Consider the following 26,079-nt stretch of genomic DNA (forward strand, 5'->3'; position numbering starts at 1 on the left):
GATATGCAAAATTTGCAAATTTTCATTAATCATCAAAAGTCCCTTAACATTTAGAAAAGTAGGATATTAATACTAAGACCTTAACTAGAATAAGCGATTGGGCTTATGATCCACTAAATAAAATACCCAACAATAATTAAATCAAACCCAACAAATAAAGCCAAAATAATAAAGCTCAACTAAAAATTCTATAAATTAAACCCAAAAACATAAGCTAAAGCCTAATTTCTTAATGGTTTGGCCTATCCTTCATCGTCTATGATCATACACGTGCATAAACAATATTTCTGGTTTGGTATCCCATCATCCTCGGCAACATCACTGTCATGAAAATTGCATATGTTCGATCTAACAGTAGAATCAATGGTTGAATAAAATTTGTATAGTGGTTTCGAGGAGACAGTGAAAATAATAATTGCATAATGGACGAACAAAGCCCCTTTGTATGGTAGTTTCCAGGAGACAGTGGGAGTAATAATTGCATATTGGACAAAGAAAGCACAAGGGACTTGCCCTATTGTTTTATTTCTTTAGAGTAAACGGGTAACTATCTATTCCTCCTTCATGTTAATCAATTAATTGCCTGTGCTTTCCTTCACGAGATCAGCTGTTACTGGCAGACTAAAAATAAGTTTGCAGTACTGATTAAATTAAAACAACAAAATAGGATTGTTCCTTTTTTATGCTGATATAGGAAATGCGTAATTTTCCTAAGTAGAGTTTCCTTAAACAACAAAGTAGCATATGTTTAACAATGCTAGCAGCTGACCCGAGGAGTACTGTTATTTCTGGCCAAGTGATTTTCTTTGGAGTTTCGATCTTCATTAATTGTTCTGGCTTTTTAATTAAAAAAAGTACATAACACTGTTGTTTTAGCATCTAACAACAGTAGACTCAAGGATTTGAAGCAGTGTAATGTGAACACGTTGAATAGTTAGCGTGGATAAATAAAGCAGAAAGTGACATAAAGTTGTAGCTTCCTGCCAATTTCTATTGCAATGACTTTAATATATTTGGTGTTTGATTATCAAAAACAAAAAAAACATATAGGCCCCATTACTTGTTTTAGGCTGGACCACAGGTTTTCTAGCTTTTGCAATGTGTTCCACAGGTTAAACTTTCTCGATCTGCAAAAAGCTATGGAAAATTACCAAAGCACCCTCTTTTCTTTTCATTTCCAATTCACATTCATTTCTCATTCAATTCATCCTAAGTTACCAAAGCTTGATCTCTCTCGATATACCATTGACTTCCTAATTTCCCTCACCAAATTTCTTAAACCTGTCTCATGGTCTGTGCTTCCTTTTCTGATTGAATCGAATCGTCTCTTCTGGAGTTCAACATCTTTTCTGCTTGCAAGGTAAATCCTGATTTATTTTCTTGTTTTTCTACCACAAATTTTGTTTCTACACCTATTTGTTTTGGCTCTTCCAAAACGAAGTGGAACTTAATTATATGTGTTTCGTAATCAATCTTAGAACTCAGACTACTATTATAGCTTTGTTCTTAAATGTTCATTTCTCTATCAAGTTCAACTTCTTATCTTAAAAACAATGATAATTTATTCCGAATTTTTATTTTAGATTGCTTGGTAGTCTCTTTTTCTGACAATTATTTCAATTATTCAATGTTTACTATAAATATTTCTCTGCTTAAAGTACATCTCTACAGGAAAATATATAGTTATGGGCCTGCCTGTTTATTTTTTTATATTAAATTAATAACAAGCTGTAGAATTTATACTTGTTCCTAATGATCGATTTAATTGCATATGCTTTGTTTTACAGCTTCGATCAGTTTAGTTTTTCACATATTATGGCAACGATTTTTGCTACCAACTTGTTTTATTTCTCTAGGGAAAATAATTAAATGATTGTTTCTGTTTTTCAAAGCTGAAATTGTTGTTTTGTTCTCACAGCTTGTTTTGCTACCAACTTCAATTATCATCTCTGTCACACAGCGGCAAGGGCATTCTTTTGAAGACACAATATCATATTATCAGACCAGAAGGTATATATATATGCAGTCTTTTCCTTTGCTTAGTTCTGTGTTGGAGATTTATCTCCTTGTCTTCCATGGAATGTAATCCTTATTTTAGTATTGTCTCCAAATAAATGAATTTGTTATTTTCCCCTCTGCAGGCCACAGAAGAAAAAGGAGAAAATGGTTCTGCCAAAGGGTCCATTTTGGGAGTATGTTAAGGAGACTGGTGAAAGTAGGCAGTGTACGTTTTGTGGGCATCCATTCTCCAAGCAAACTCCGATTACCAGGTTCAAGCTTCATTGGTCAGGAGTTCAAAGGCGTGGAACTACAATTTGTGACAAAGTGCCAGAACCTGTTCGAGACGCAGCTTTCACTGCTGTTGATGGTCCTCCAGAAAAGAAACTTAAAACCACAGCTACGTCAAGCAATGATGGGGCACACAATACAATTTCAACTTCTTTGCTAGAAAAAAACATTCAAGTTGGAAATGTAGTGACCGATGTAGAAACGGAGCCAGAATTGTATTTTCCCTCACTTGGAGACCTGATCCCTGGTGAACAAGTGGAGCAAGAGTGTGAAAGAAATGCTCAGGACAACTTACCTTTGTCCGTGGAGGATTATAGGATTGAGGGCATGATCATGGAATTGAACCAGCTTGTTGTGAGAGGTGGCTCTCCTGAGAGGCTTACAGTTAATGAAGATGAGCCTAGAGGAGATTTGTCCCAACCAACAGATCCACTGTGTTTTGGCCTTGAAAGGCATTATGATCAACCATCTTCTTCCTCAGTCAACAATGATGTCATGATGATTGATGTGGAGAATATGATCAGAGAACATTTGCAGCCTGTTGTGAGAGATAGCTCTCGTGAAGGTCTTCAACCTATCGGCGATGAGAGCGGACGAGATGTGTTTCTAACTGAAGAACTAAGAGGTGGAGAGTTTGAAAATAATAAGAATGCTATCTGGTCGTGGGTAATGAATGATGAGGCCTCATCAAGTATTGGCATTTACGGGATGGGGGGTGTGGGCAAAACAACATTGCTCACACATATCTACAATCAGCTTCTACAAGAACGTGGCACTTTTCCTCATGTTCACTGGATCACGGTATCGCAGGATTTTAGTGTTTATAAATTGCAGAATCTTATTGCAAGACGCATTGATTTAGATCTCTCAAAAGAAGACTGCGAGAGGACAAGGGCTGCAAAACTGTCAAAAGCATTAATTGAGAAACAACGGTGGGTTCTCATTTTAGATGATTTGTGGAACTGTTTTGATTTTGATGAGGTGGGTATTCCTATCAAAGTGAAGGGATGCAAACTAATTCTTACAACTCGATCATTTGAAGTTTGTAAGCGGATGGTCTGCCAGGAGAAAATCAAAGTGGAGCCTCTTTCAATGGAAGAAGCTTGGGCTCTGTTCATGAAGATACTTGGATGTATTCCTCCAGAAGTGGAAGAAATTGCAAAATCTATGGCAAGTGAATGTGCTGGTTTGCCTCTAGGAATTAAAACAATGGCCGGAACCATGAGGGGAGTGGATGATATATGTGAGTGGAGGAATGCTTTAGAGGAACTGAAACAATCAAGAGTTTGGCTGGAGGACATGGATGAGAAGGTATTCCAAATATTAAGATTTAGTTATATGCACTTAAAGGAGTCAGCACTGCAACAATGTTTCTTGCACTGTGCATTATTCCCGGAAGACTTTCAGATCCCTAGAGAGGATTTGATAGCTTATTTGATTGATGAGGGAGTGATAAAAGGGCTGACGAGGAGGGAGGCAGAATTTGACAAAGGCCACACGATGCTTAATAAACTTGAAAGTGCCTGCCTTTTGGAAGATGCTAAATTGTACAGTGGTCGTAGATGTGTTCGTGCTGTCAAGATGCATGACTTGATTAGGGACATGGCCATCCAAATACTACAAGAGAACTCTCAAGGCATGGTCAAAGCAGGTGCACAGTTAAGAGAATTGCCGGGTGCAGAGGAGTGGACAGAGAATCTTACTAGAGTTTCACTAATGCAAAACCAAATTAAAGAAATTCCTTTCAGCCATTCACCGAGGTGTCCCAGTCTTTCAACTCTATTGCTATGCAGGAACCCAAAGTTGCAATTTATTGCAGATTCATTTTTTGAGCAGTTGCATGGGCTCAAGGTTCTTGATCTGTCCTATACAGGTATCACAAAACTACCTGATTCTGTCTCTGAATTGGTGAGTCTCACTGCATTACTGCTCATTGATTGTAAGATGTTAAGGCATGTACCGTCATTAGAAAAGCTCAGGGCACTGAAGAGGTTAGATCTCTCTGGTACTTGGGCACTTGAAAAGATTCCTCAAGGCATGGAATGTCTATGCAACCTGAGGTATCTTATAATGAATGGATGTGGTGAAAAGGAGTTTCCTAGTGGGTTGTTACCAAAGCTCTCTCACCTGCAAGTCTTTGTATTGGAGGAGTGGATTCCTCGTCCTACCGGAGATTATAGAGAAAGACAAGATGCTCCGATAACTGTTAAAGGAAAGGAAGTGGGTTGCTTGAGGAAGTTGGAAAGTTTGGCATGCCATTTTGAAGGTTGCTCAGACTACATGGAGTATCTCAAATCTCAGGATGAAACCAAATCACTAACCACATACCAAATTCTTGTAGGACCACTGGATAAGTATGATTATTGTTATTGTTATGGTTATGATGGTTGCAGAAGGAAAGCAATTGTTAGGGGTAACTTGAGTATCGACAGAGATGGAGGTTTTCAGGTCATGTTTCCAAAGGACATTCAACAATTGAGTATTCATAATAATGATGATGCAACAAGTTTATGCGATTTTTTATCTCTAATAAAGAGTGTAACTGAACTGGAGGCTATCACGATTTTTAGTTGCAATAGCATGGAGAGCTTGGTTTCATCTTCTTGGTTCCGCTCTGCTCCACTACCATCTCCATCTTACAACGGTATATTTTCTAGTCTTAAGAAGTTCTTTTGCTCTGGATGTAGTAGTATGAAGAAGTTGTTCCCTCTTGTCCTGCTGCCAAACCTTGTAAAATTAGAAGAGATTACAGTTACAAAATGTGAGAAGATGGAGGAGATAATAGGTGGAACAAGATCAGACGAAGAAGGGGTTATGGGTGAAGAAAGCAGCAGCAGCAGCATCACCGATCTCAAACTCACAAAATTAAGTTCTCTAACATTGATTGAATTACCAGAACTGGAAAGCATTTGTAGTGCAAAACTGATTTGCGATTCTCTCAAAGAGATTGCAGTTTATAATTGTAAGAAGCTGAAAAGGATGCCAATTTGTCTTCCGTTGCTTGAAAATGGCCAGCCATCTCCTCCCCCTTCTCTTAGAAAAATTGAGGTATATCCAGAAGAATGGTGGGAGTCAGTAGTGGAGTGGGAGCATCCTAACGCTAAGGATGTCCTTCGTCCCATTGTACAGTTCTAGTAGGATGAGTGACGACACTTACTGAGTAAGCATTATTGTTTTAATTGGATTAAGCTTAAGCTATTAATGACTGATGTGTTTATTATATGACTGATGTGTTTGACATTTATTTAGAGAGTAAAACATCCTAACGCATGCGATGTCATCCGTCCCTTTGTGGAGTTTTCATTCGTAAGCATTCATGTGAAACTCTTGTAATTAAAAGTAGCTCGCTCATATTAAAATCAAATTTGCAGTCAATCAAAAATTTAAGGGATTGAATATTTATAACTTGAAAAGCATGAGGACCAAAATGAACTTTTCATGCTAATCTTTAAATTACCACCCATTTTATCCATTTCTTTTAATTTGATTCTTTTTCTTTCAATCTTATATGGGCTCAACAAATTTAAAGTAATTGTGTTTAAATTTAGTGAGTACATTTCCTATAACAATGCAAGCGCATGGATAAGTGTTTTGGTTCTGCATTGTATATGCGACGACGCATTGAATTTCCTGTAATAATTAGAATATAATAGTTTTTAACCGCATTTTACTACTTAAGTAAACACCATTTAACAATAATATAAATTATTTGTAATTAATAAAAGGGACTGGGTCAATTTGGTCCAGAGAAAGAGCCCAAATAAAAAACAATAAAAGCCCAGGCCCATAAACATTTGACCCAGGTAAGATCTATAGTGACAGTGGTTGATAAAAAACCAAAAACCACATTAACGTAGTTGGAAGTTACGGCAATTCGTCTGCCATAGCCACATTATTTTTTATATTTAGAAATTTTTGAATGTTGATTTAAAAAAATATCAATAATATGAGATTTGGTATCATAATATTAATAAAGTATTTTTTATTTAGAAATGTATTAAAATAATATATTTTTTATTTTTTAAAATTTATTTTTTACATCAATATATTAAAATGATGTTAAAATATAATAAAAATTAAATTTTTTAAAAAATAATTTTTAAAAAAATTGCCAAACATGCTATTTATGAAGCAAGTTTGAGTTTGTACTTGAGGTTTCTTTTTCTCTGTCCTTTCTCTTCACGCTTAACTTCTAAACAAAGCATTTCTCATTCATCCGCTCTTATTCAGTTAGCAATTTACAGGCCCAGGAAAAACTTAAAATCAGAGAATATTAACTTTCAGATGATTAATTAAATGAAAACGTAAATAAGAGCTGAAATTCCATGATCTTCCCATTTTCTCTGATTAATTTTATCAAAGGGGAATAGGGTGCATGCAGTCCCCATAATTACTGCTTAATGCACGTGAAGCTGGTCCCCGTAGCCTCTCTCTTTATGGAGCTTATCGATCCCCATCTGCCTTCGTCAACCATTACGTTTATGTCCTTCTTTTTCTTATGGTCCAATCAAGAAAGCAAGTGGTTGTGCAGCATGTCTTCTTCATGATCATAATAAGATAAGAACGATTAATCACGAGGACTCATATTACATGCAGTAATTATCAATTCAAAGGGGAATGCCGTGGCTATAAATGAGGGTTTCTCTTCCTTCTAGTCTCTTCGAGGTGGGAAGACTAGTAAGAGAGTTTCCTGGTTGAATAGAAGGCTCACTCTTTCAATGGCAAAGGGATATGATCATGTGCTAGTTTTTATATGAATATGTACGTACAAGTAACAATTTGGCAGCAGAAAAATACAGAGATCAACATGCTTGGTAAAGGCCAAGTTTATAGAATGGGCTAGCTACCTGCCTGGGCTTGTAGGCACAGTAGTTGCAAGTGATGAAGTGAATGAGCAGATCAATCCACTTAACCACAACCACCTCAATGCACAAAATGGCTAACAATCCTTAATATTAATTGATACGCACTTACGCTTTATGCATTGTTTATGCCAAGGATACACATGAAGAAGATAAGAGCGATTAATCATTGAAGGAAATGATTTTTCAGGACCCATTCCACTGATATTAATCATAGTAAGTTTATGGCTTTTCTTCATTTCTTCAAATATCGTTTTTCATATGTGCATGTTCTTCATCTTTTTATCTAAATTTTATATATGGTGAAGAATAATACCGTCAGAAAACTCTCTAAGTTTGTATTTCTTTGACACCTTTTAGGAGGATGAATGATAATAATTTATCAGGGAAGTTACCTGCTTTCTTCAGTAAATAAACACAGGTTCAGAATATCTGAATATCTGTACCTTCTAGCATTGCTTCCTTGACCAGACTAAGTGATTAGTAACCAGACTAAGTGTTTTTATATGTGAATTGAGCTTTTTCAAAAAATGGTTATCAATGTTGCAATGTTGTTTGGTTATTAATCTCAATAATTTTTTATTGTGTATATGTGAATTTATATGTGATTTTATTTTTAGGTTTTTTTTGTTAAAGATAATTTTTTTATCCACTAGATTCAAGATTTATTTCGAAAGATGGTTATTTCGAAAGTCTGATTTAGGAATCTGAATCTCCCTATGATGGATCAGAATTGCATAACAATCGCCTTATTACATATATATTTTCTTGCTAAATATATTTAGAAAAATCATTATTAGTTGTAATATTGGGAATGAATTATATTGAACTGATTTACATTTATTTATTTATTGTATTCAAAAATAATAAAAAAATATATCACAGCAATTCTGGAAACCAGGCACCAAGAAACCCCGCATCCTCGATGATGAAGAAGGCGGTGTCGTTTTCTTTGCCCCCTTACTCTTCCGCCTCCTCCTCTTCCTCCAGGTTTGGATATGCAAGTATTGGGAGTCAAAGGCAGAGATTGATTTTTAAGCTGATGGGAATACACTCACCTGATGGAAAATTCTAAGGATGCATTGGAGTCAGGACTTTTAATTACTAGTATTATCCAAGGATGATTACCAAAGGAAAGGTTTTAAATTCTGCCTTCCATGGACTCTAGCCTCAGCATTCCGAATCTTACCATCTGTTTTAAATTATGTGTTTGAGTAGCTTGTAATCTTCAATGAATCGAAATATTCGAGTTGTGAATAGTAAGGTTCTAACAACCAATGGAATTTCCATTAGCTGTTGGGATTTGTCATTATTGGGCAACCTACCCTAAGGAGTAGGGTTACCATTTGTCAATGATAGTTGCACCCATCATTGACAAATGTATCAACCCATGTGCAGCTGCTGTTGTTGAAGAAGAGAAGCCACCATACTTGCCTATTTATAGGCATACGTGAGAGAGCAAAAGTAGAAGAGGGTTGTGAGAATGTGAAGAGAGTAGAGAGAAAGTGAGAGCTGCAATGGCAGCAACCTTGCTGCCATTGCAGCAGCTGCAAGTGCAGCAAAAGAGCTGGGAGTTGAGTTTGAGTGAAGTGATCCTCCTCCTCCATATGTGTTGTAATCATTTCTCTATATATCTCTAATAATATGGACTCTCCCGTGGATGTAGGCGGTTTTGCCGAACCACGTTAAATATTGTGTCCTAGTGTGCTTCCCCTCCGTTTGAGCAATTATCAGTACATCCCCGGTCGGATTTCCCCAACAACTGGTATCAGAGCACATGGTTTAAAGTGGTGTTTGATTTTGCTCAAAAATGAAAGTTGTCAAAATTGTGTTTTGACCATACCACTGTGTAGAGGAGGAAGAGACGAAGCCACTAGTGAAAACGGTGTCAAAATCGGACGTCGGACATGGCCGCACTCTCCATCACTCTCCGGCAAGGTGTCTGCCCACGCGCGCAGACGCCCCCCACGCGTCTTCTTCGCCCGGATGAGTTGACCCGACCCATGTGACTGACCCGAATATGAATGACATCAGCATGACGTAAAAGTGACGTCAGCGTGAATAGTAGACATGCCAGGGATGACATTAGCATGATGTAATTGTGACATCATCATGTACAGTAGCATGGCCCATAATGACATCAGCATGATGTAATGGAGATGTCAGCGTCCAGTCAGCAGACACGTCAGCACAGTGGGACCCACATGCCACATCACCAGCCGCGAGCTGAGCTGGGCCGAGCCGAGGGAGCCGAGCCTAATTGGAGCCGAGCCGAGCCACGAGCCGAGGGAAAGGATCCAGTGTAGCTGATCCTACGTGCAACCGGATCTGAGATTGAATCTGGGCCGTTCATCAGGACATAATTGTTTTGATCAAAGCTTAGCCGTCTGAAATGCGATTTGTATGATTTCAGACTTGTTTCCAGCTAATTTGATCGTTCTGGATGCAATGGTACGGTCCGATCGTTGAAATTTGAGACCGAAAGTGGTGGTGGTTAATTAACAAAAGAGATTGCCCGATCAGGAGGCATCTGAAGGTCGTTATGGTGGTCGATGGAGATGAAGAAGAAGAAGACACACACATTTGCCCAATTATGTGTGTTGAACTGCTAAGTGGTGGAATTTTGAAATTTGATTTGCCTTGAAGGAAGGAAAAATTGGGACACTCTGGACACCCGATCAAGTGGACGATTTGAGGTGAAGAGTGGAAATTGACCAAGACCAATCTTGATGAATCTAAGAACTGGTAGTCTCGCCAGATGTTGAGAAATCATGTATTAAACCAGTATATTCCAGATCACTTGTAAAGGAAAGCCGCAACAAAGCTAGCAAATGGTTGTATATACGGAAAGACAGTACGATGGATAGATATGGCCTAAGAAGTTCTGTCTAGGAGGTTGGGTTTTAAGCGGGACCAGTGTGACCCCTCCAATCTTTCTTGGGAACTTGCTTAGTGGAAGGATTATCCATACGGTACTATTTTCGTATATATAGCAGTTTGTAATGAAACGGTTGAAGACTAGCAGGATGACGGCACAAGGAAACAGTTGGGTTCCGTATGTTCAAGGATCTGATGGAGTGGTGATTTCTCCAAAGAAGTTAGATTCGGTGACTGTGATTTCTCGAAGGGAGAATTGATGAAGACCCTGATAATGGAAGAGAAATACAGCAAGGGGATAAAGATTGGCACCCTATTTTGAATTGGACAGGTGTTGTGACAGGATGAGCTGCTGTCAAACATAAGCAAGGAATAGGGAGAAATCTGGAGAACAGAAATTGCACGAGGGCACACGGATATTGTGCAGGGGTACCCGTAGGATTCAATGAGGTACTGTAATGAGACACCAGGTGCAAGGAGAAGAAGTGTACCCAGATGAAGCTCAGAGCAGAGACTGTTAAAGTTTGTACAACAGGAAGTCTCTTATGCTCTTGATGAAGACAACAGACGAAGACCTTTCCAATGCATGCAAGGATGGAAAGAGAGCTGTTGCAGAGGCACCTAATTGAGGGGGTGCTAACGCCTGTGATAAAAGGCGACCGCCTATGATGAAAGGCGAAGACACCAAAGAGAGTTGGTGTAGGTGGAGCTGTCAAGCAGAAAGGCGTAGAAGTTCCAAACATAGAAATCGAGGTGGAGGATTGCGAGGAGTATACCGCAAGTTTCTCTTTCTATGTAATCAGTGGCAGTTATCTCTCCCATAGTGCACATGGTGGTAGAGAACTTTTTTGGAGCCACTTTGAAGCATCTCAGCTGAAGGAGGATGCGACCGCCTATGAAAGGCGAAGACACCTTGGAGAAGGTGTGAGGGCCATGATCGGAGCCCCAGTTCAGACCGCCCCATGACAACGGGCGAAGACACCTTAGAGAAGGTGTATGGGCCACAATAGGAGCCCAAGTTCAGAACAACCCCAGAGCCAATGTGATGGCTGGATATGAGTGGATAGATGGATAGCCAATGAAGTGGCTATGATGAGTATGGAGACAAATGCAGGATTGACTTTCATGGATATTGCCCCCATGCTAAAGATCAATGAGCTAGAAGACATTTGCCTTGGACAATAAGTGGATGACTTGTGGAGCATTAAGACGCGGCTGCTATGAAGGAGCAGAGGGCATGCGCAGGTTCCGGGAACTAGTTGACTCTTGTCAAGGTGGTGAGCTCGGTGAAGGCATTGTAATACTTAAAGTATCAAGACATATATGGATCAACCTCTAATGGGCTGCCCCTATAGGTAAAGGTGGAAAGCTACCTGGACTCTTGAGACTAAAAGCGAGAGACTCACGGAGAAGTAAGGCGTGGTTCTTAGGGTGGAGCAGAGGGCAGGCGCAACTCCTGGATGAGTAGACTCTTAGAAGAGTGGTGAGCTCGTGATCATATTGAGATACTCAGATAATGACTGTCGCACTTGGAAATGATAATTTCCGTTTGAGGGGGTGTTGTAAGCCTTGGTGTGAGGCTTGATGAATCATTCCGGACCGAGCATGGTTGATACGCTCGAAGGGGAATGTTGTCCCAGAGACAAGCGTTAACACTCTTCAGATGTGAAGTGGCAGACCATCTGGTTGTAGTGATCCTTTTGTGTGAGAAAATGTGTGCTTTGGTGACTCTGGTGATTGAAAGGTTTGGCGAGTACCGGTAAACTCGGCCACAGACGCTCTCGGAATGGTAAGCTTGGAAGAGCTGCAAGATGCAAGCCTGTGCTGAAGAAGCAAGAGGACAATTGCCCATATAAATGTCAAAGGGGGTGATTGTTGGGATTTGTCATTATTGGGCAACCTACCCTAAGGAGTAGGGTTACCATTTGTCAATGGTAGTTGCACCCATCATTGACAAATGTATCAACCCATGTGCAGCTGCTGTTGTTGAAGAAGAGAAGCCACCATACTTGCCTATTTATAGGCATACGTGAGAGAGCAAAAGTAGAAGAGGGTTGTGAGAATGTGAAGAGAGTAGAGAGAAAGTGAGAGCTGCAATGGCAGCAGCCTTGCTGCCATTGCAGCAGCTGCAAGTGCAGCAAAAGAGCTGGGAGTTGAGTTTGAGTGAAGTGATCCTCCTCCTCCATATGTGTTGTAATCCTTTCTCTATATATCTCTAATAATATGGACTCTCCCGTGGATGTAGGCGGTTTTGCCGAACCACGTTAAATATTGTGTCCCAGTGTGCTTCCCCTCCGTTTGAGCAATTATTAGTACATCCCCGGTCGGATTTCCCCAACATTAGCTTCCCTAATTTTGATTGCGTGAATTTAACTAGCCTTTATCTGAAAATTTTGGGAGGTTTAGAATTGAATGATAAGGAAGCACAGATCATGAGAAAGGTTTAAGAGATTTGGTGAGGGAAATTAGGGAATCAATAAGAAATTAGGCTTAGAGGAAGACTAGCTATTAAAGTCATTGCAATTTGCAAGCAACTTCATGTTTTTTTACTCTAAAAAATAAAACAGAGGTGCAAATCCCTTGTGCTATCTTTGTCCTGTATGCAATGATTACTCCCATGGAGACCACCATGCAAAGTTTAAGTCACTTTCTTCTTTATTTATTCAACGAGTTCATATTACACTGCTTTAAGTCCTCGAGTCTAATGAATTAATGAAGATAGAAACTCCAAAGAAAATCACTTGGCCAGAAATAACATACTTCAGTACTGGGGTCAGCAGCTAGCATGGATAAAACTATCTCCTTCCTTGTTAGAGAGGGCTCTGACATTGCTTCCCATCTGGCACACTGTAACTTGCAGATCCGTTTGGCTTTTGAGCTGTGGACTCCCCATCACTTCAACTGATTTGTTGTTTGTTTGACCACAAGATATTGATTGTCTAGGGAAATTCCAAGGACGCATTGGGGTCGGAACTTTTAATTGCCAGTATTATCCAAGGATGATTACATGCTGCATGCTTCTAAGACAAATAAAAAATTTATCGGTTCATTTAATGTATTAGTTCTAAGTCATTCAACATATTGCTAGTTCGTGATCATTCCACTTTTCTTGTTCCTGCTGTTGTCCATTAACTCTCGTATTTCTTGACTTATCTGTCAGTAAAATGATTAATGTTTCTTTCAATTTTGATGCCTGCATAACGTATCAGGATAAATACAACATTAGTAATGCGATCCAACCATCAAAGAATTCATTGGAAGTTCCAGTTAATCTAATTACTAGGCTTAGGGCCAACTAAAAAGTTCAAAGAAGCTTTCAATGGACTTCTTCATAAGACATGGGCTAAGGTGGACTTCAAGAGGATTTGTAATAATAAAGAGCAAGCCTTGATTAATCTGATTCATGTTCAAGAGGGGCTTGTTGGTAGAACTAAGATCATTACACAAGGATTGGGAGAAGAAGACTAGATTCGGATAGTTTGACCTTTTATTACTCTTTTGGTCATAACTGGAGCTACATATATATTTTTTATGTGATTCAAGTTGTTCTGGAAACTAGACTTCCATACATTTCCAACGGTATTGTCACGAATCGAATTCCGGGTCCATGACCGGCAACACAAGAGCGGTGTCAAAAGGACACCCCACCTACGCTAAGCCTCAAAACAGACATATCAAAAGAACTAAAAAAATACGCAGTTGAGGTGCGCGCAAGCTGGCCCGGACACCCACGTTAAACTAAAAAAAAAGAAAAGAAAAAAAAAGAACAATTTATTCAAAAAAACACAGCATTTCATAATCTTCAAAAATATTATATTATTCAAAACTGATAAAACCAAAAGATAGTTTAAAACTCCTCATCAGTAATTAAAACAAAAATAATAATCCATAATACTCATTACATTGTCAAAATCCAAACTTAATTAAAACAAGGCAATAGTGGAGCGTCTAAGACATCAAATCAAAACTAAAAGGAAAGCCTCGAAAAATAAGCAAGGCATACCAACATAAAACTGAAGAAGTAGGAACACTCAACAAAGTTCACCTGCTATCAGAAACTAAGAACTTGAAATAATATTAAGAATGAGGGGTGGGTTCAACCAACTCAGTGAGGAAATAATATTTAATATATATTTTAGATATTAATAGTTTGCAAGATGATTTATCTTGATATACATATACATATACATATACATACTAAACATATTATCATAACGTAGTGAAATACATGTCAGAGATCAGATGACACCCGAAGGTGACCAAATGACACCCGAACGTGACCTGATGACACCCGAAGGTGACCACTATGGGATGATCAGTCACCACAGGCTGATGTCTCTCTCAACAGCTAGGTATACAGAATATTATGTGCACATAGACTAACTACTCTCCATTAGCATGGAGTTACTGACAAGTCCCATATCAAGGCATAATAGATGTCATAACCCAATTTTTGACCTATTTTAATTATTATTATTATTTTATTTATTGAAAAAAATTGATGATGGAAAAAAATAATAATAATGATAGAAAAATAAGTCAAATGAAATAAATGAAGAATGAATTAAAATTTGGGTTAAGGGCAACATGATTGGAAGTTTTGGGGTTTAATTAAACCTTGGAAATTAATCTAATTAATCCAATCAAGGGTTTAATTGGAGAATTAATAAAGTTTTGAGACTTAATTAAATTTGGAATTAATTTAATTAATCCAATTAAGGGTTTAATTGGAGAATTGATAAGTTTTGAGACTTAATTGAGCTTAGAATTAATTTAATTAATCCAATTAAGGGTTTAATTGGAGAATTGATAAGTTTTGAGACTTAACTGGACTTGAATTTAATTTAATTAATGAAATCAGGGACTTAATTGAAGAATTACCAAATTTTGGGGTTAATTGGGGGCAAAATTGTAAGAAATTAAAACCCAAGGACTGGACTGCAAAAATTCAAAACGTCAAGGATCAAAACGCAAATGGCCATTAACATTAACACTGTTCATCTTCTTCACCTGAAAAAAGAAGAAAAACGGATGCCTTTATTGCATTAAAATCCATGCGATTACATGGCATTCTCTGGTTATAAAAACCAGATAAGGAGAACCGGCCAGGGGAGGAAGAAAAAGGAAGAAAAACTAGGGACTGAAAAGGGGAGAGTGCACTGGACAGGGGGAGAGGAGGAACAGAAAAAAAAAAAAAGCCAGAGGCTGCGCAGAGAGAGACGGAGAGAAAAAAAACCAGGTCGGAGAGACGAAAAAACCGAGGAGACAGAGGACGAACAAGCAGAAAAACCAGAGGAGAAAACACGAAAAAAAACCATTAGAGAGAGAGGAAAGCCCAGGAAATAAACACACAGGGAGAACAAGAGAACAACCCAGAAGGGCGAACCAGAATTGCAGGACTGTTATTCGCCTGTTTCTTCTCAAAGAAACAGAGGAACGCGTAGAACCAAAGAAGACAGGGACACGAAAAAGCCAGGGGGGAACACAGAGGATAGAGGAACGAAAAAAAGAACAAAGGGGTAATTGAAACAGAAAGAACACAGGAGCATACAAGAGAAACAGACCGAGAGAGAGTAGAGAGAGTTTGAAAAACAGAGCACGGGGAGAATTTTTCTGTCGAGAGCAGAAGAAACAGAGGGCAAGAAGGCAGAGGTGGAAGGAGGAATCCCAGTTTCCTATCAACGGACGCCATCACCGATCTTCGCCCAAGACACTAACACTCCGGCGAAGCAACCTGCAGCAAGGTAGGCCTTCTCTGTTTCTTCGTTTTGTTTCGAAAATTTCAGTGCATTTAGCACTGTGCGAAGGTAATTAATTACCCTCGCACAGCGCCATGCACGCATGAATCTAGTTCATGCGTGCTGTGGCCCAGCCGGGTCACTGGTTTGGGCCAGTGACCGGGCTGGGCTGGCTGGGTCTAGCCCAGCCCATGTGGGCTGAGTTGGACCCGGCCCCAAAAATAATAAAAAATATAAAAAAATATAAAAAATAGAAAAAATAGAAAAATATGTGTATGCATGAATGAAAATAATATAAATTTACTGGTTTATTCACCCACGCCAGAGTCGGGAATAAAATACTAGTTTAAGTTTATATTATTTTTATTCGTTATATTTTTTATTTAGCAAAAAACATATACGTGCATGTATTTATTTATTTACTGATGCCAGAGTCAGGAATATAAATACTGATTTAATTATTCTCTTTGTTTTTTTTATTATTATTTTAACTACATAAAAAAAAATATGTGAATGCGTAAATTTAGTTTATTTGTTTATTCACTAGCGTTAGAGTCAGGAATAAAAAAAATATTAATCTGAATTTATTTTTGGTGGCTATGAATTTTTACCAACGCCAGAGTTGGAATTATTTGTAGTAGAATTTTTACCAACGCCAGAGTTGGAATTATTCGGGTGGAATTTTTACCAACGCCAGAGTTGGAATTATTCGCGATCGAATATTCACTGGCGCTAGAGTCAGGAATATTATAAACAAATCATCATAGCATAAGCGAATAAATGTTTAGCAATTTAAGACAAAACCAGCAATGCAGTCTGCCTTAGGCAGAACGTTTAAGGGGTGATAATATCTTCCCTTTTACGTAACCAGTCCCGTACCATAGAATCTCTGTTGACCAGTTAGGGTTCCTAGTGACCATAATACTAGGTGGCGACTCCTTAAACAAGACATTTTTCCTAAAAGAACAAGATGCCAGAAATCTGTTCCTTTTCCTAATCAGAAATATTTTGTGGGACCGCCGCGATGTCGGGTGCGACAATAGATATTTACAGAATCATCAAAGAAACGTATATCATATCAAATAGAATTTAGTTCGACAGATTACGAGTGCAAATTCAAGAATAAATGAGTACTCGAAAAATAAAGCAATATATATAAATATTCAAGAAATTTACTGGTTGTACTCACATATAATCAACATACATGTTTATTTATATTATATACATATTAAAGATTATCCACTCACCCGGAAGAATATAGATTAAAAGGAATATCAGATGAAAGACCCGAAAAACCTATTAAGGATCGTTAGGAGAACCTACAATAAATATATAAAATATACTCAAAAGCAACTCAAAACAACACAAATAAAATATTCCAATGCATAAAAGAAAACCACGCTTAGTCTCCTATGTTTAGGGACTAAAACGACAATTATCCAAAACAGGGACCAAAATGTAATTTTACCAAAACTGGACCAAACTGTAAATACATAACCATACTGAAATTTCACCCATAAACCATCCTTAATTCTGTCTAGAATGAACCAGGGACCTAACTGTAATTTTTAAAAAGTTTAGGGACTAAAATGTAAATTCCCAAAATTGAGGGACCAAACTAAAAATATTCCAAATCAATTATCAAGATGAGATTCATCATCATTAACCTTATAATAACACTATCCAGAATCTCAAAATACATTTAGGGGTCAAATTGTAATTCTTCTGAAGTTTAGGGACTAAACTGAAATTTTCATCAATCAAGGACCTAAATAAAATTTGGTCATCTTCAACCTCAAGACCATTCTGTACAGATTTTACAGCAAGGTAAAAATGAATTTCTTAACCCATAAAAATTAATTTAAACAAATCAACTCATAAATCCTTATTTTCAACAACATACTAATTAATCACCTAACATTAAACCCTTAATAATCATAAATCAATCTTAACAATATAAACTTCCAATCCTTATAAACCCTAATCTCTTCTTTAATCATTCCTTAAACAACTATAATCGAAAGTAATATGAAAGAGAATCACTTACTTGCTACTTCCACCTTTCTTGAATCGAAAATTCAAGATCAAAAACTAAAATCTTAGGTTTGAGGAGGGGAGGGTCACAACGGCTACAAGAATTAGAAGAGAGGAAAGTAATTCTCTTGCAACTTTTCCTTAAATACCTAGGTTAACTTAGGTTGGGTTTGGGCTAACATGGGCTTAGGTTTGGGTCAAAATATTGGGTCTTACAGGTATATAGCACGCCTTCTAATTCATTAAGACGAGAGAGAACCATCTGTTTTAAGTTGAACTTTTGTTGCTGCTCCCAGACAGAATGCAGAAACAACAAACTTGTCTTATTTAATTATTTGGGCTATCAAACTTTATTTATTTTGAGAGAAGACATTTTATTTAGGTCTTAGACTTTTTTATTTTGTTTATTTTAATTAGTTTGGGCTAGTTTTAACCTGGGTTGATTATTATTTAAATTAGGCTTATGTGAGACCCATTAGGAAAACTAGGGTTTTGGCTTGGAGTTTAAATACTCTTTAGGAATAATTTTAGGGCAGACTTGTGATTATATTTTCAGCATTGTAGCCGACTTTTTAGTTGCTTAATCTTGGTTTTTGATTGAACCTGCATCTCTTCAAAGAATTGACCATTCTTTGTTGTGAATTTATACTTTCTTTGCTCGTCTCCAGATGTAAGCGTTGTAATCGAGTTGGTTTATAGTATTGCTGTCTTGGAGCAAGTCTTCCATTGTAATAAGCTCATTCAAATCTCAACAAACTTGGATTAGATTAATTTTGAAGTCGCGAATTCCATTAAATTCCGTTAAGGTTCGTATCACTTAGTATTGTTTGTGGCTGACAAGGGTCTGAAAAAGCCTCTCTATACCTCTCCACGTTTGAACAAGGGAGAAGTTCTATATTTAGAAACACATTCATGCAGGTACTCCCTCTTTTTTTTCTTTCTTTTTTTTCTTTTGTGCTTTCTAACTTGAGAAAATATGTTAAAAATAATATAAATCATAAAAACACTAAATCTATATAAGTTTTTGTACATCACAAACTGATTTTGGAGCTTAAAAATATTCCCTTGTGAAATAAATTAAATAAATATGAAGTTTCAGTTTTCTTCATTGTCACGACCCGAATCCCGGATCCATGATCGGCACATAGGCAAGGTTCCCCTCCAAGGTTCCATACCTATGCGAACCCAAACTTATCCTAACTCAATCAGAGTTCAACATAGCATTTACATCAAAATCAACTTCATAATATAATTCGATTGTCTTAATACAAGAGTTCATATAAATTCAGAGTTTTGAAGCACTAACTAGACATAAAGAGAAAAAGGTACAATTTACAACCAAAAGAGCAGGTTCTGAAGGTCTAACAAAATGACCTGCTATCAAGCTATAAGCTTGAAAATGTTAAATAATGAGATGGTGAGTTCAACAACTCAGTGAGTAGATAACGCTCAATACACACACACGAGGTAATACAACAATGAGAAATATATATACAAGTATGGCTTTAGGTTCTTATGGAAATGTTTCTCAAATTGGCCATAACAAGAAGATCATATAGTAAAACTCGTCAGAAAATCAAAATGCAATGAGCATGAGGCTCCGTACTTGGGATGATCAGTCCACACAGGTTGGTGACTCCCCCGACCAACTAGGGTTCAAATACGATGTGCACAAAGACTAACACTACCCTGTTAGCATGGGTATTCTGACTGGCATACCATAGGTTCATAATCATAATCAAACAGACATATTCATATCTCAAGACTCAACTCATGACTTCAATCAAATGAGGAGCTATCAATTCAGAATTCGATTCAAAATATATACTGGTTCATATCAAGAATTCAGATTCAATAATTCATACCAAAAAAAAAATATTGAGTTACAAACATTGTCTTTTGGTATCAATGATTAGACTGGTTATTCATCAAAGAAAAAGTTGGATTTGCATTATGATCTATGGGAAGAGAATGCTTATATTTAAAGTTAACATAGTTATATGTCATTTCCTCTACAAAGACAACAAGAGAAGAAAAGTTGATGAATAGTTGATGTTGATCCTAGGTCCCTGAAACCCTCAAACACTTTTTGAGCCTGTGAATTCCCTTTCTTTCATAGCCATGAACCATAGCCTGCATTACGTGCTTTTAAAAGCCCTTTTCGATCAAGTAAGCAATCTGAACCGATAAATGACGCTCTCAAAACTGGAAGAGCTTTTCTATAAGGGTCGTGACTTCATGAATTAAGCTACTGGTTATTATGTATGTTGATAAAATAAATGCTAAGAAAAGAAACAAACTTTCTTGATAAAGCCTAATCATCTTGTTTTTGAAATTCATAAAAACGTCACCTCATCACAGACCATCAAAAGATATACCCAAAATCAGAGTTTAAAGTGGACACAAAGAACCATGGGAAAGGCCATTTTAATCTTACAACGAGTTGATTTCTGTTTTCAAAATACAAGACAATCAAAGGACTACATTGAATGACTTGTGTTGGGTCTTCGACCAAAAAGCTGAGTTTTAAAAGATCTTTTTCAAAACTGACATCACTCTGATTTCATTTCAACAATTAGACTTGAATATACATGACATTGGAAGTATGAGATTTGATTCCAGAACAAGAAAGATTGTCGAACAATGAAGAACATCGAGCGAGTCTGCGAAATATTTGACATGAAATGACATCAACTCTTCTCAATACTCCTTGAAAAATTGAGACACTTTGGGGGCAATACAGTGGACCCTGAGAAGAAAAACAAGCAATATTTAGATTAGCTGGGTGCAATGAAAGATGATCAAATGATGAATCAATGCACTGAGGACAACGGTGTTTAAAGAAATGCTAATCAGCAGAACAAGCATTCAGATCATTATTGGGGGCAATGTTATTAAAAAACATTCCATGATCTAGTGAACTCTAGCATCAATTGAGGGACAACCTCGTATCTTCATCTTGGGGTTACCCTTTGAAACATGGCTATGACAAATGTTATCGCATCGTTGCATTGGAATGAATGTCATAAAGATGCACACCACCAAGACTGACTGTGGGACCATCTATTCTGAAGCTCAAATGCGCACTTCACTGTATGAATATGGGTGATAACATGAACATCATTGATGATGTCGAGACATTTCTTTCCACTATCTGATTTGACAAGCTGAGAGGAATCCATGAGAAAGAACATTGAGCATACAACGATGAGTCTTTCACTGCAAGCTATGAGATGCATGTCTGGATGACTGGATGATTTCCATGAAGACTGGTGATAACATATACTTGAAGAATATTGTTTCAATTGGAGGCAAGTTCATGACTGGTTGACCATCTTGATGGGTGTTGGCATGATGCACACAACCAATCAGAAGATAATTTTCAGAAGAATCCAGGAGAGAAAATCCTTCATGATGAATCAAGCAACACCACACTTCGGGGCAGAGTCAAGCTTGATAAACAACGAGAGCAGTAATTGTCGTGGACAGCTTAGGATGGGCACTGCACTTACATCTGAGTGATGGCTATCACATGAATGGGCCAATGCATCAAAAGAACAAATAAAGCTTTGGAATGCAAACAAAGGCACCCTATGACGATGGATCATCAAAGGGGGGGACCTATATTTCACATCAGGTAAGGATGCATGCATGTCATCTAACCTCAAAGCATTACACATACTTGTGATTTGTTACAGAAAGATCCTCAATGAAGTCCAGCAAGATTGTGGACAAAGAAAGAATCATTGAGTTGAGGATGACAAAGAATCGGTTTAGATCCTGGAACAAGAAGAGAATGAGATGAACCTTGCTAGTAGGAGAATCTCAAAGAAACAAGGAGATTAACCCCGTCATCAAGAGGAGTCTTCAAGTCAACCTGCAACCAGAAGGTGCCAAGTTTGTCAGCCTTGTCCTGTCAGGACTGCTCCAACCAAGTTTTTTTGCCAGGTAAGTCACATTCTGTCTTTGGGTAGGTCACCGTAACAATGAGACCATTTTTTTGAAAAAAAACATCATTTTTCTGGGTAGGTCACCCATCACAATAAGACCATCATTTTTTCTGGGTAGGTCACCCATTATAATGAGACCACACTTCACATTCTTTCCATTTGGGTAGGTCACCCATCATAATGAGACCGCTTTCCATATTCTTTCCACCTGGGTAGGTCACCCATAACAATGAGACCACTTCACATTTTTTCTATCTTCCATCTGGGTAGGTCACCCATAACAATGAGACCACTTCACATTTTTTCTATCTTCCATCTGGGTAGGTCACCCATAACAATGAGACCACTCCATATTTTTTCTATCTTCCATCTGGGTAGGTCACCCATTATAATGAGACCGCACCTCACATTCTTTCCATTTGGGTAGGTCACCCATCATAATGAGACCGTTTTTCACATTCTTTCCACCTGGGTAGGTCACCCATTACAACGAGACCATTTGTTACACACATTTTTTAGTTTTGATTTAATGAGATCGCCAGATGGGATCTCATGTAGCTTTGGTTAAAGGGAATCGCCAGATGGGATTTCAGGTTGACCAAGCTACACATATTTTTTTAAGTTCCAGTTGAATGAGGTTGTCAGATGGAATCTCATGTAGCTTTGGTTAAAGGGAATCGCCAGATGGGATTTCAGGTTGACCGAGCTACCATATTTTTTAGTTCCACTTTAATGAGGTCGCCAGATGGGATCTCATGTAGCTTTGGTTAAAGGGAATCGCCAAATGGGATTTCAGGTTGACCGAGCTACACATATTTTTTAGTTCCAATTTAATGAGGTCGCCAGATGGGATCTCATGTAGCTTTGGTTAAAGGGAGTCGCCAGATAGGATTTCAGGCTGACCGAGCTACACATATTTTTTAGTTCCAATTTAATGAGGTCGCCAGATGGGATCTCATGTAGCTTTGGTTAAAGGGAATCGCCAGATGGGATTTCAGGTTGACCGAGCTACACACATTTTTTTAGTTTTGGTTTAATGAGGTCGCCAGATGGGATCTCATGTTGGTTCTGGTTAAAGGGGATCGCCGGAAGGGATCTCAGGTTAGCCCAACCACACACAGGATATTGGTTCTGGTTAAAGGGGATCGCCGGACGGGATCTCAGGTTAGCCCAACCACACAAGATTTTGGTTTTGGTTCAAGGAGATCACCAGATAGGATCTCAAGTTAACGAAAAAAGAGAGAGAAATAAAGAAAAAAAAGAAGAAAGAAAGAAGAGGAAGAAAAGAGAAGGAAGAGAGAACAGAGAAAAAAAAAAGCAAGGTCTTTAGATGAGTGGATATTGAGCAAGTTAAGCAGACAGAAAGACAAGTTTTTCTTTACAAAGTTTACTATGCAAAACATTAAGGAGTTTTGCTTCGTAAGCATTGTAAAGAGGGGGCATCTGTTGCTATCCAATTTTTGACCCATGTTTTGATAAATTTTCAGAAAAATTCAAAAATAGCAAAAAACATTGAAAATCCAAAAAAATATATTTTTAATACATTTGCATCGTTTTTAGCATTTTTAGCATCGTCTCAAAAGAATTTAAATTTTCAAAGATATTTGGAACGCGTTCAACTTTTAACGCATTATTTTTAATCATTGATTTTCCTCATTGAGTCGATGTTGATATTGCTCGTTTTCAAAAAAAGACAAAAAAATAAGAAAAATCAAAATTTACAAAAAAAAGAAGTGGAGGGACCAAATTTTGAGGCCCAAGCAATATTTTACCTATAAATAGTAGCCTTCAACACACAGAATGAGAGGGACAATTTTGAAACATCAAAAAAATACCAAAAAAAAACCCTAACCCTAAACCTATCCTTTTTTGAAGGAGCGGCGCGCCCCCCTTCCCTAGGAGCAAAAAACCAGAGAGAGCAGGGGCGGCCGCAAGCCTTCCTTCCCCTGTTTACAGAGGCCGACCGCCCCTCCCCTTTGATTTTCTTCTTCCCCTCAGCAGCCGACAACAAACTCACAGCCCCCTCTCTTTCAAAACCAAACCGGAGCAGCCACTCCGTTCCCCCAAGCCACAAATCTTCCCTCTCTCACCTGAAAAACCAGTCAAACCCCGAACCCGTCGCTACCCACAGATCATACCCACATTCCCCCTGCCAAACGCCATTTCCTTTCCTTCTCTTCCCCAGATCGGTTCTTCCCTCTCAACACAGAACAACCTTTCCCTCATCAACAGCCGCCTCCAGCATTTCCTTCCCACAGCAGCCGACCACCACACCGACACCCACCGATCTGTCCATTCCTCTGCCTCAACACCGCCAGCAACCTCTCACATTCTTGCAGCAGCTCCAGCGGCCGCAGGCTGCAGCAGCAAAGCCAATTGAAGCCGGCGATCAGACCACTTCGTTCTCCTCCATCTCCGCCAAACCGGACACCAGCAGCTGCACAGCCGTCGACCGAAGCACATCCACACTGCTGGCCGCTTGAAACAGGGAACAAAGGGGAAACAAAAACAAACCGAGCTGCGAAGAGAGATGCAGATCTGCAAAACAAAAGAGAAAAACAAAACTAAAATCAACTGCTGTTTTGCGTTGTTTCCCTTGTTGCAGGTGTCGGTGACCTTCACCGCCGGCGTAGGAAGACAGAGAAGAGGAAGACGGCCCCGATCCACCGGTTCTGCCACCTTCAGCGGCGGCGGCGCGTGAATCCACACGCCGCCAGAGGCGGGGCACGTGGAACAACGCGCCGCCACTGTTGCTGCAGTGCAGAAGGCCTCCCCTGCAATTTATGGAGTGTTTAGGGGCTATTTTGTAAATTTAAAATTGTGTAATTTAATTTTTGTTTAGTTTTGAATTTGTATTTCGAAGTGTAGATGAAAAACAAACAAAAAGAAGAAAAAGAAAAGAAAACAATAGTGAAAGTGTATTATGGGTGTGTTTGTTTGTTTTTTTTAATGAATGTTTTATTTATATATTTATTTATAATAAAATTGTAAAGATTAAAGAAGAATTTAATATTTTGATTGGATCACGGTCAAGAATTATTAACTTATACGTAAGTTGTATTTCTAATATCCGATGAAAAGATAAAATTTTAAAACTTCTTTAACACGTCAAAATCACGAAGCAGCTTACCTCAGGTAGGGTGTGTTAGGGGTGCTAATACCTTCCCTAACCACAACCAGTCCCTTACCCGCGAATCTCTGACAAGACCAGTACATCCGGTTTTCTAGTAGCCTTCAATAAATTACTAGGTGGCGATTCCAGTGAATCAATCAAAGCAAACAATAAACGAGAAGATGAAAAAGATCGCCAGCTCGATGCCGCGCGGATTTTTCGACGTGCGACAACTATAATCGAAAGTAATATGAAAGAGAATCACTTACTTGCTACTTCCACCTTTCTTGAACCGAAAATTCAAGATCAAAAACTAAAATCTTAGGTTTGAGGAGGGGAGGGTCACGACGGCTACAAGAATTAGAAGAGAGGAAAGTAATTCTCTTGCAACTTTTTCTTAAATACCTAGGTTAATTTAGGTTGGGTTTGGGCTGACATGGGCTTAGGTTTGGGCCAAAATATTGGGTCTTACAGGTATATAGCACGCCTTCTAATTCATTAAGACGAGAGAGAACCATCTGTTTTAAGTTGAACTTTTGTTGCTGCTCCCAGACAGAATGCAGAAACAACAAACTTGTCTTATTTAATTATTTGGGCTATCAAACTTTATTTATTTTGAGAGAAGACATTTTATTTAGGTCTTAGACTTTTTTATTTTGTTTATTTTAATTAGTTTGGGCTAGTTTTAACCTGGGTTGATTATTATTTAAATTAGGCTTATGTGAGACCCATTAGGAAAACTAGGGTTTTGGCTTGGAGTTTAAATAATCTTTAGGAATAATTTTAGGGCAGACTTGTGATTATATTTTCAGCATTGTAGCCGACTTTTTAGTTGCTTAATCTTGGTTTTTGATTGAACCTGCAACTCTTCAAAGAATTGACCATTCTTTGTTGTGAATTTATACTTTCTTTGCTCGTCTCCAGATGTAAGCGTTGTAATCGAGTTGGTTTATAGTATTGCTGTCTTGGAGCAAGTCTTCCATTGTAATAAGCTCATTCAAATCTCAACAAACTTGGATTAGATTAATTTTGAAGTCGTGAATTCCATTAAATTCTGTTAGGGTTCGTATCACTTAGTATTGTTTGTGGCTGACAAGGGTCTGAAAAAGCCTCTCTATACCTCTCCACGTTTGAACAAGGGAGAAGTTCTATATTTAGAAACACATTCATGCAGGTACTCCCTCTTTTTTTTCTTTTATGCTTTCTAACTTGAGAAA

The 26,079-nt window shown here is 38.2% G+C and overlaps 1 protein-coding gene and 2 long non-coding RNA genes across 3 annotated transcripts in view; 1 reads left to right on the plus strand and 2 right to left on the minus strand.

The window, feature by feature from the left end:
• LOC127904829 (uncharacterized) overlaps window positions 1-26,079 on the minus strand; it is a 51,783-nt gene that overhangs the window by 14,952 nt on the left and 10,752 nt on the right. Inside the window, exon 2 of the long non-coding RNA XR_008058268.1 lies at window positions 4,178-4,344. This is a non-coding gene — a long non-coding RNA (uncharacterized LOC127904829). The remainder of the gene's footprint in view (window positions 1-4,177; window positions 4,345-26,079) is intronic.
• LOC7458875 (probable disease resistance protein At4g27220) overlaps window positions 1-26,079 on the plus strand; it is a 64,790-nt gene that overhangs the window by 880 nt on the left and 37,831 nt on the right. Inside the window, exons 3-4 of the mRNA XM_024592325.2 lie at window positions 1,893-2,010; window positions 2,142-4,140. Of these exons, the coding sequence (XP_024448093.2) occupies window positions 1,893-2,010; window positions 2,142-4,140 (2,117 nt within the window). The remainder of the gene's footprint in view (window positions 1-1,892; window positions 2,011-2,141; window positions 4,141-26,079) is intronic.
• LOC127904831 (uncharacterized) lies at window positions 4,765-5,388 on the minus strand. Its single transcript, XR_008058270.1, has 2 exons — window positions 5,183-5,388; window positions 4,765-5,016 (listed from the first exon to the last, which is right to left on the minus strand). It is a non-coding gene; the product is annotated as an uncharacterized LOC127904831 (long non-coding RNA).

The sequence above is a fragment of the Populus trichocarpa genome, unplaced genomic scaffold, assembly GCF_000002775.5.
Source record: "Populus trichocarpa isolate Nisqually-1 unplaced genomic scaffold, P.trichocarpa_v4.1 scaffold_25, whole genome shotgun sequence".
NCBI classification, from domain to species: Eukaryota; Viridiplantae; Streptophyta; class Magnoliopsida; order Malpighiales; family Salicaceae; genus Populus; species Populus trichocarpa.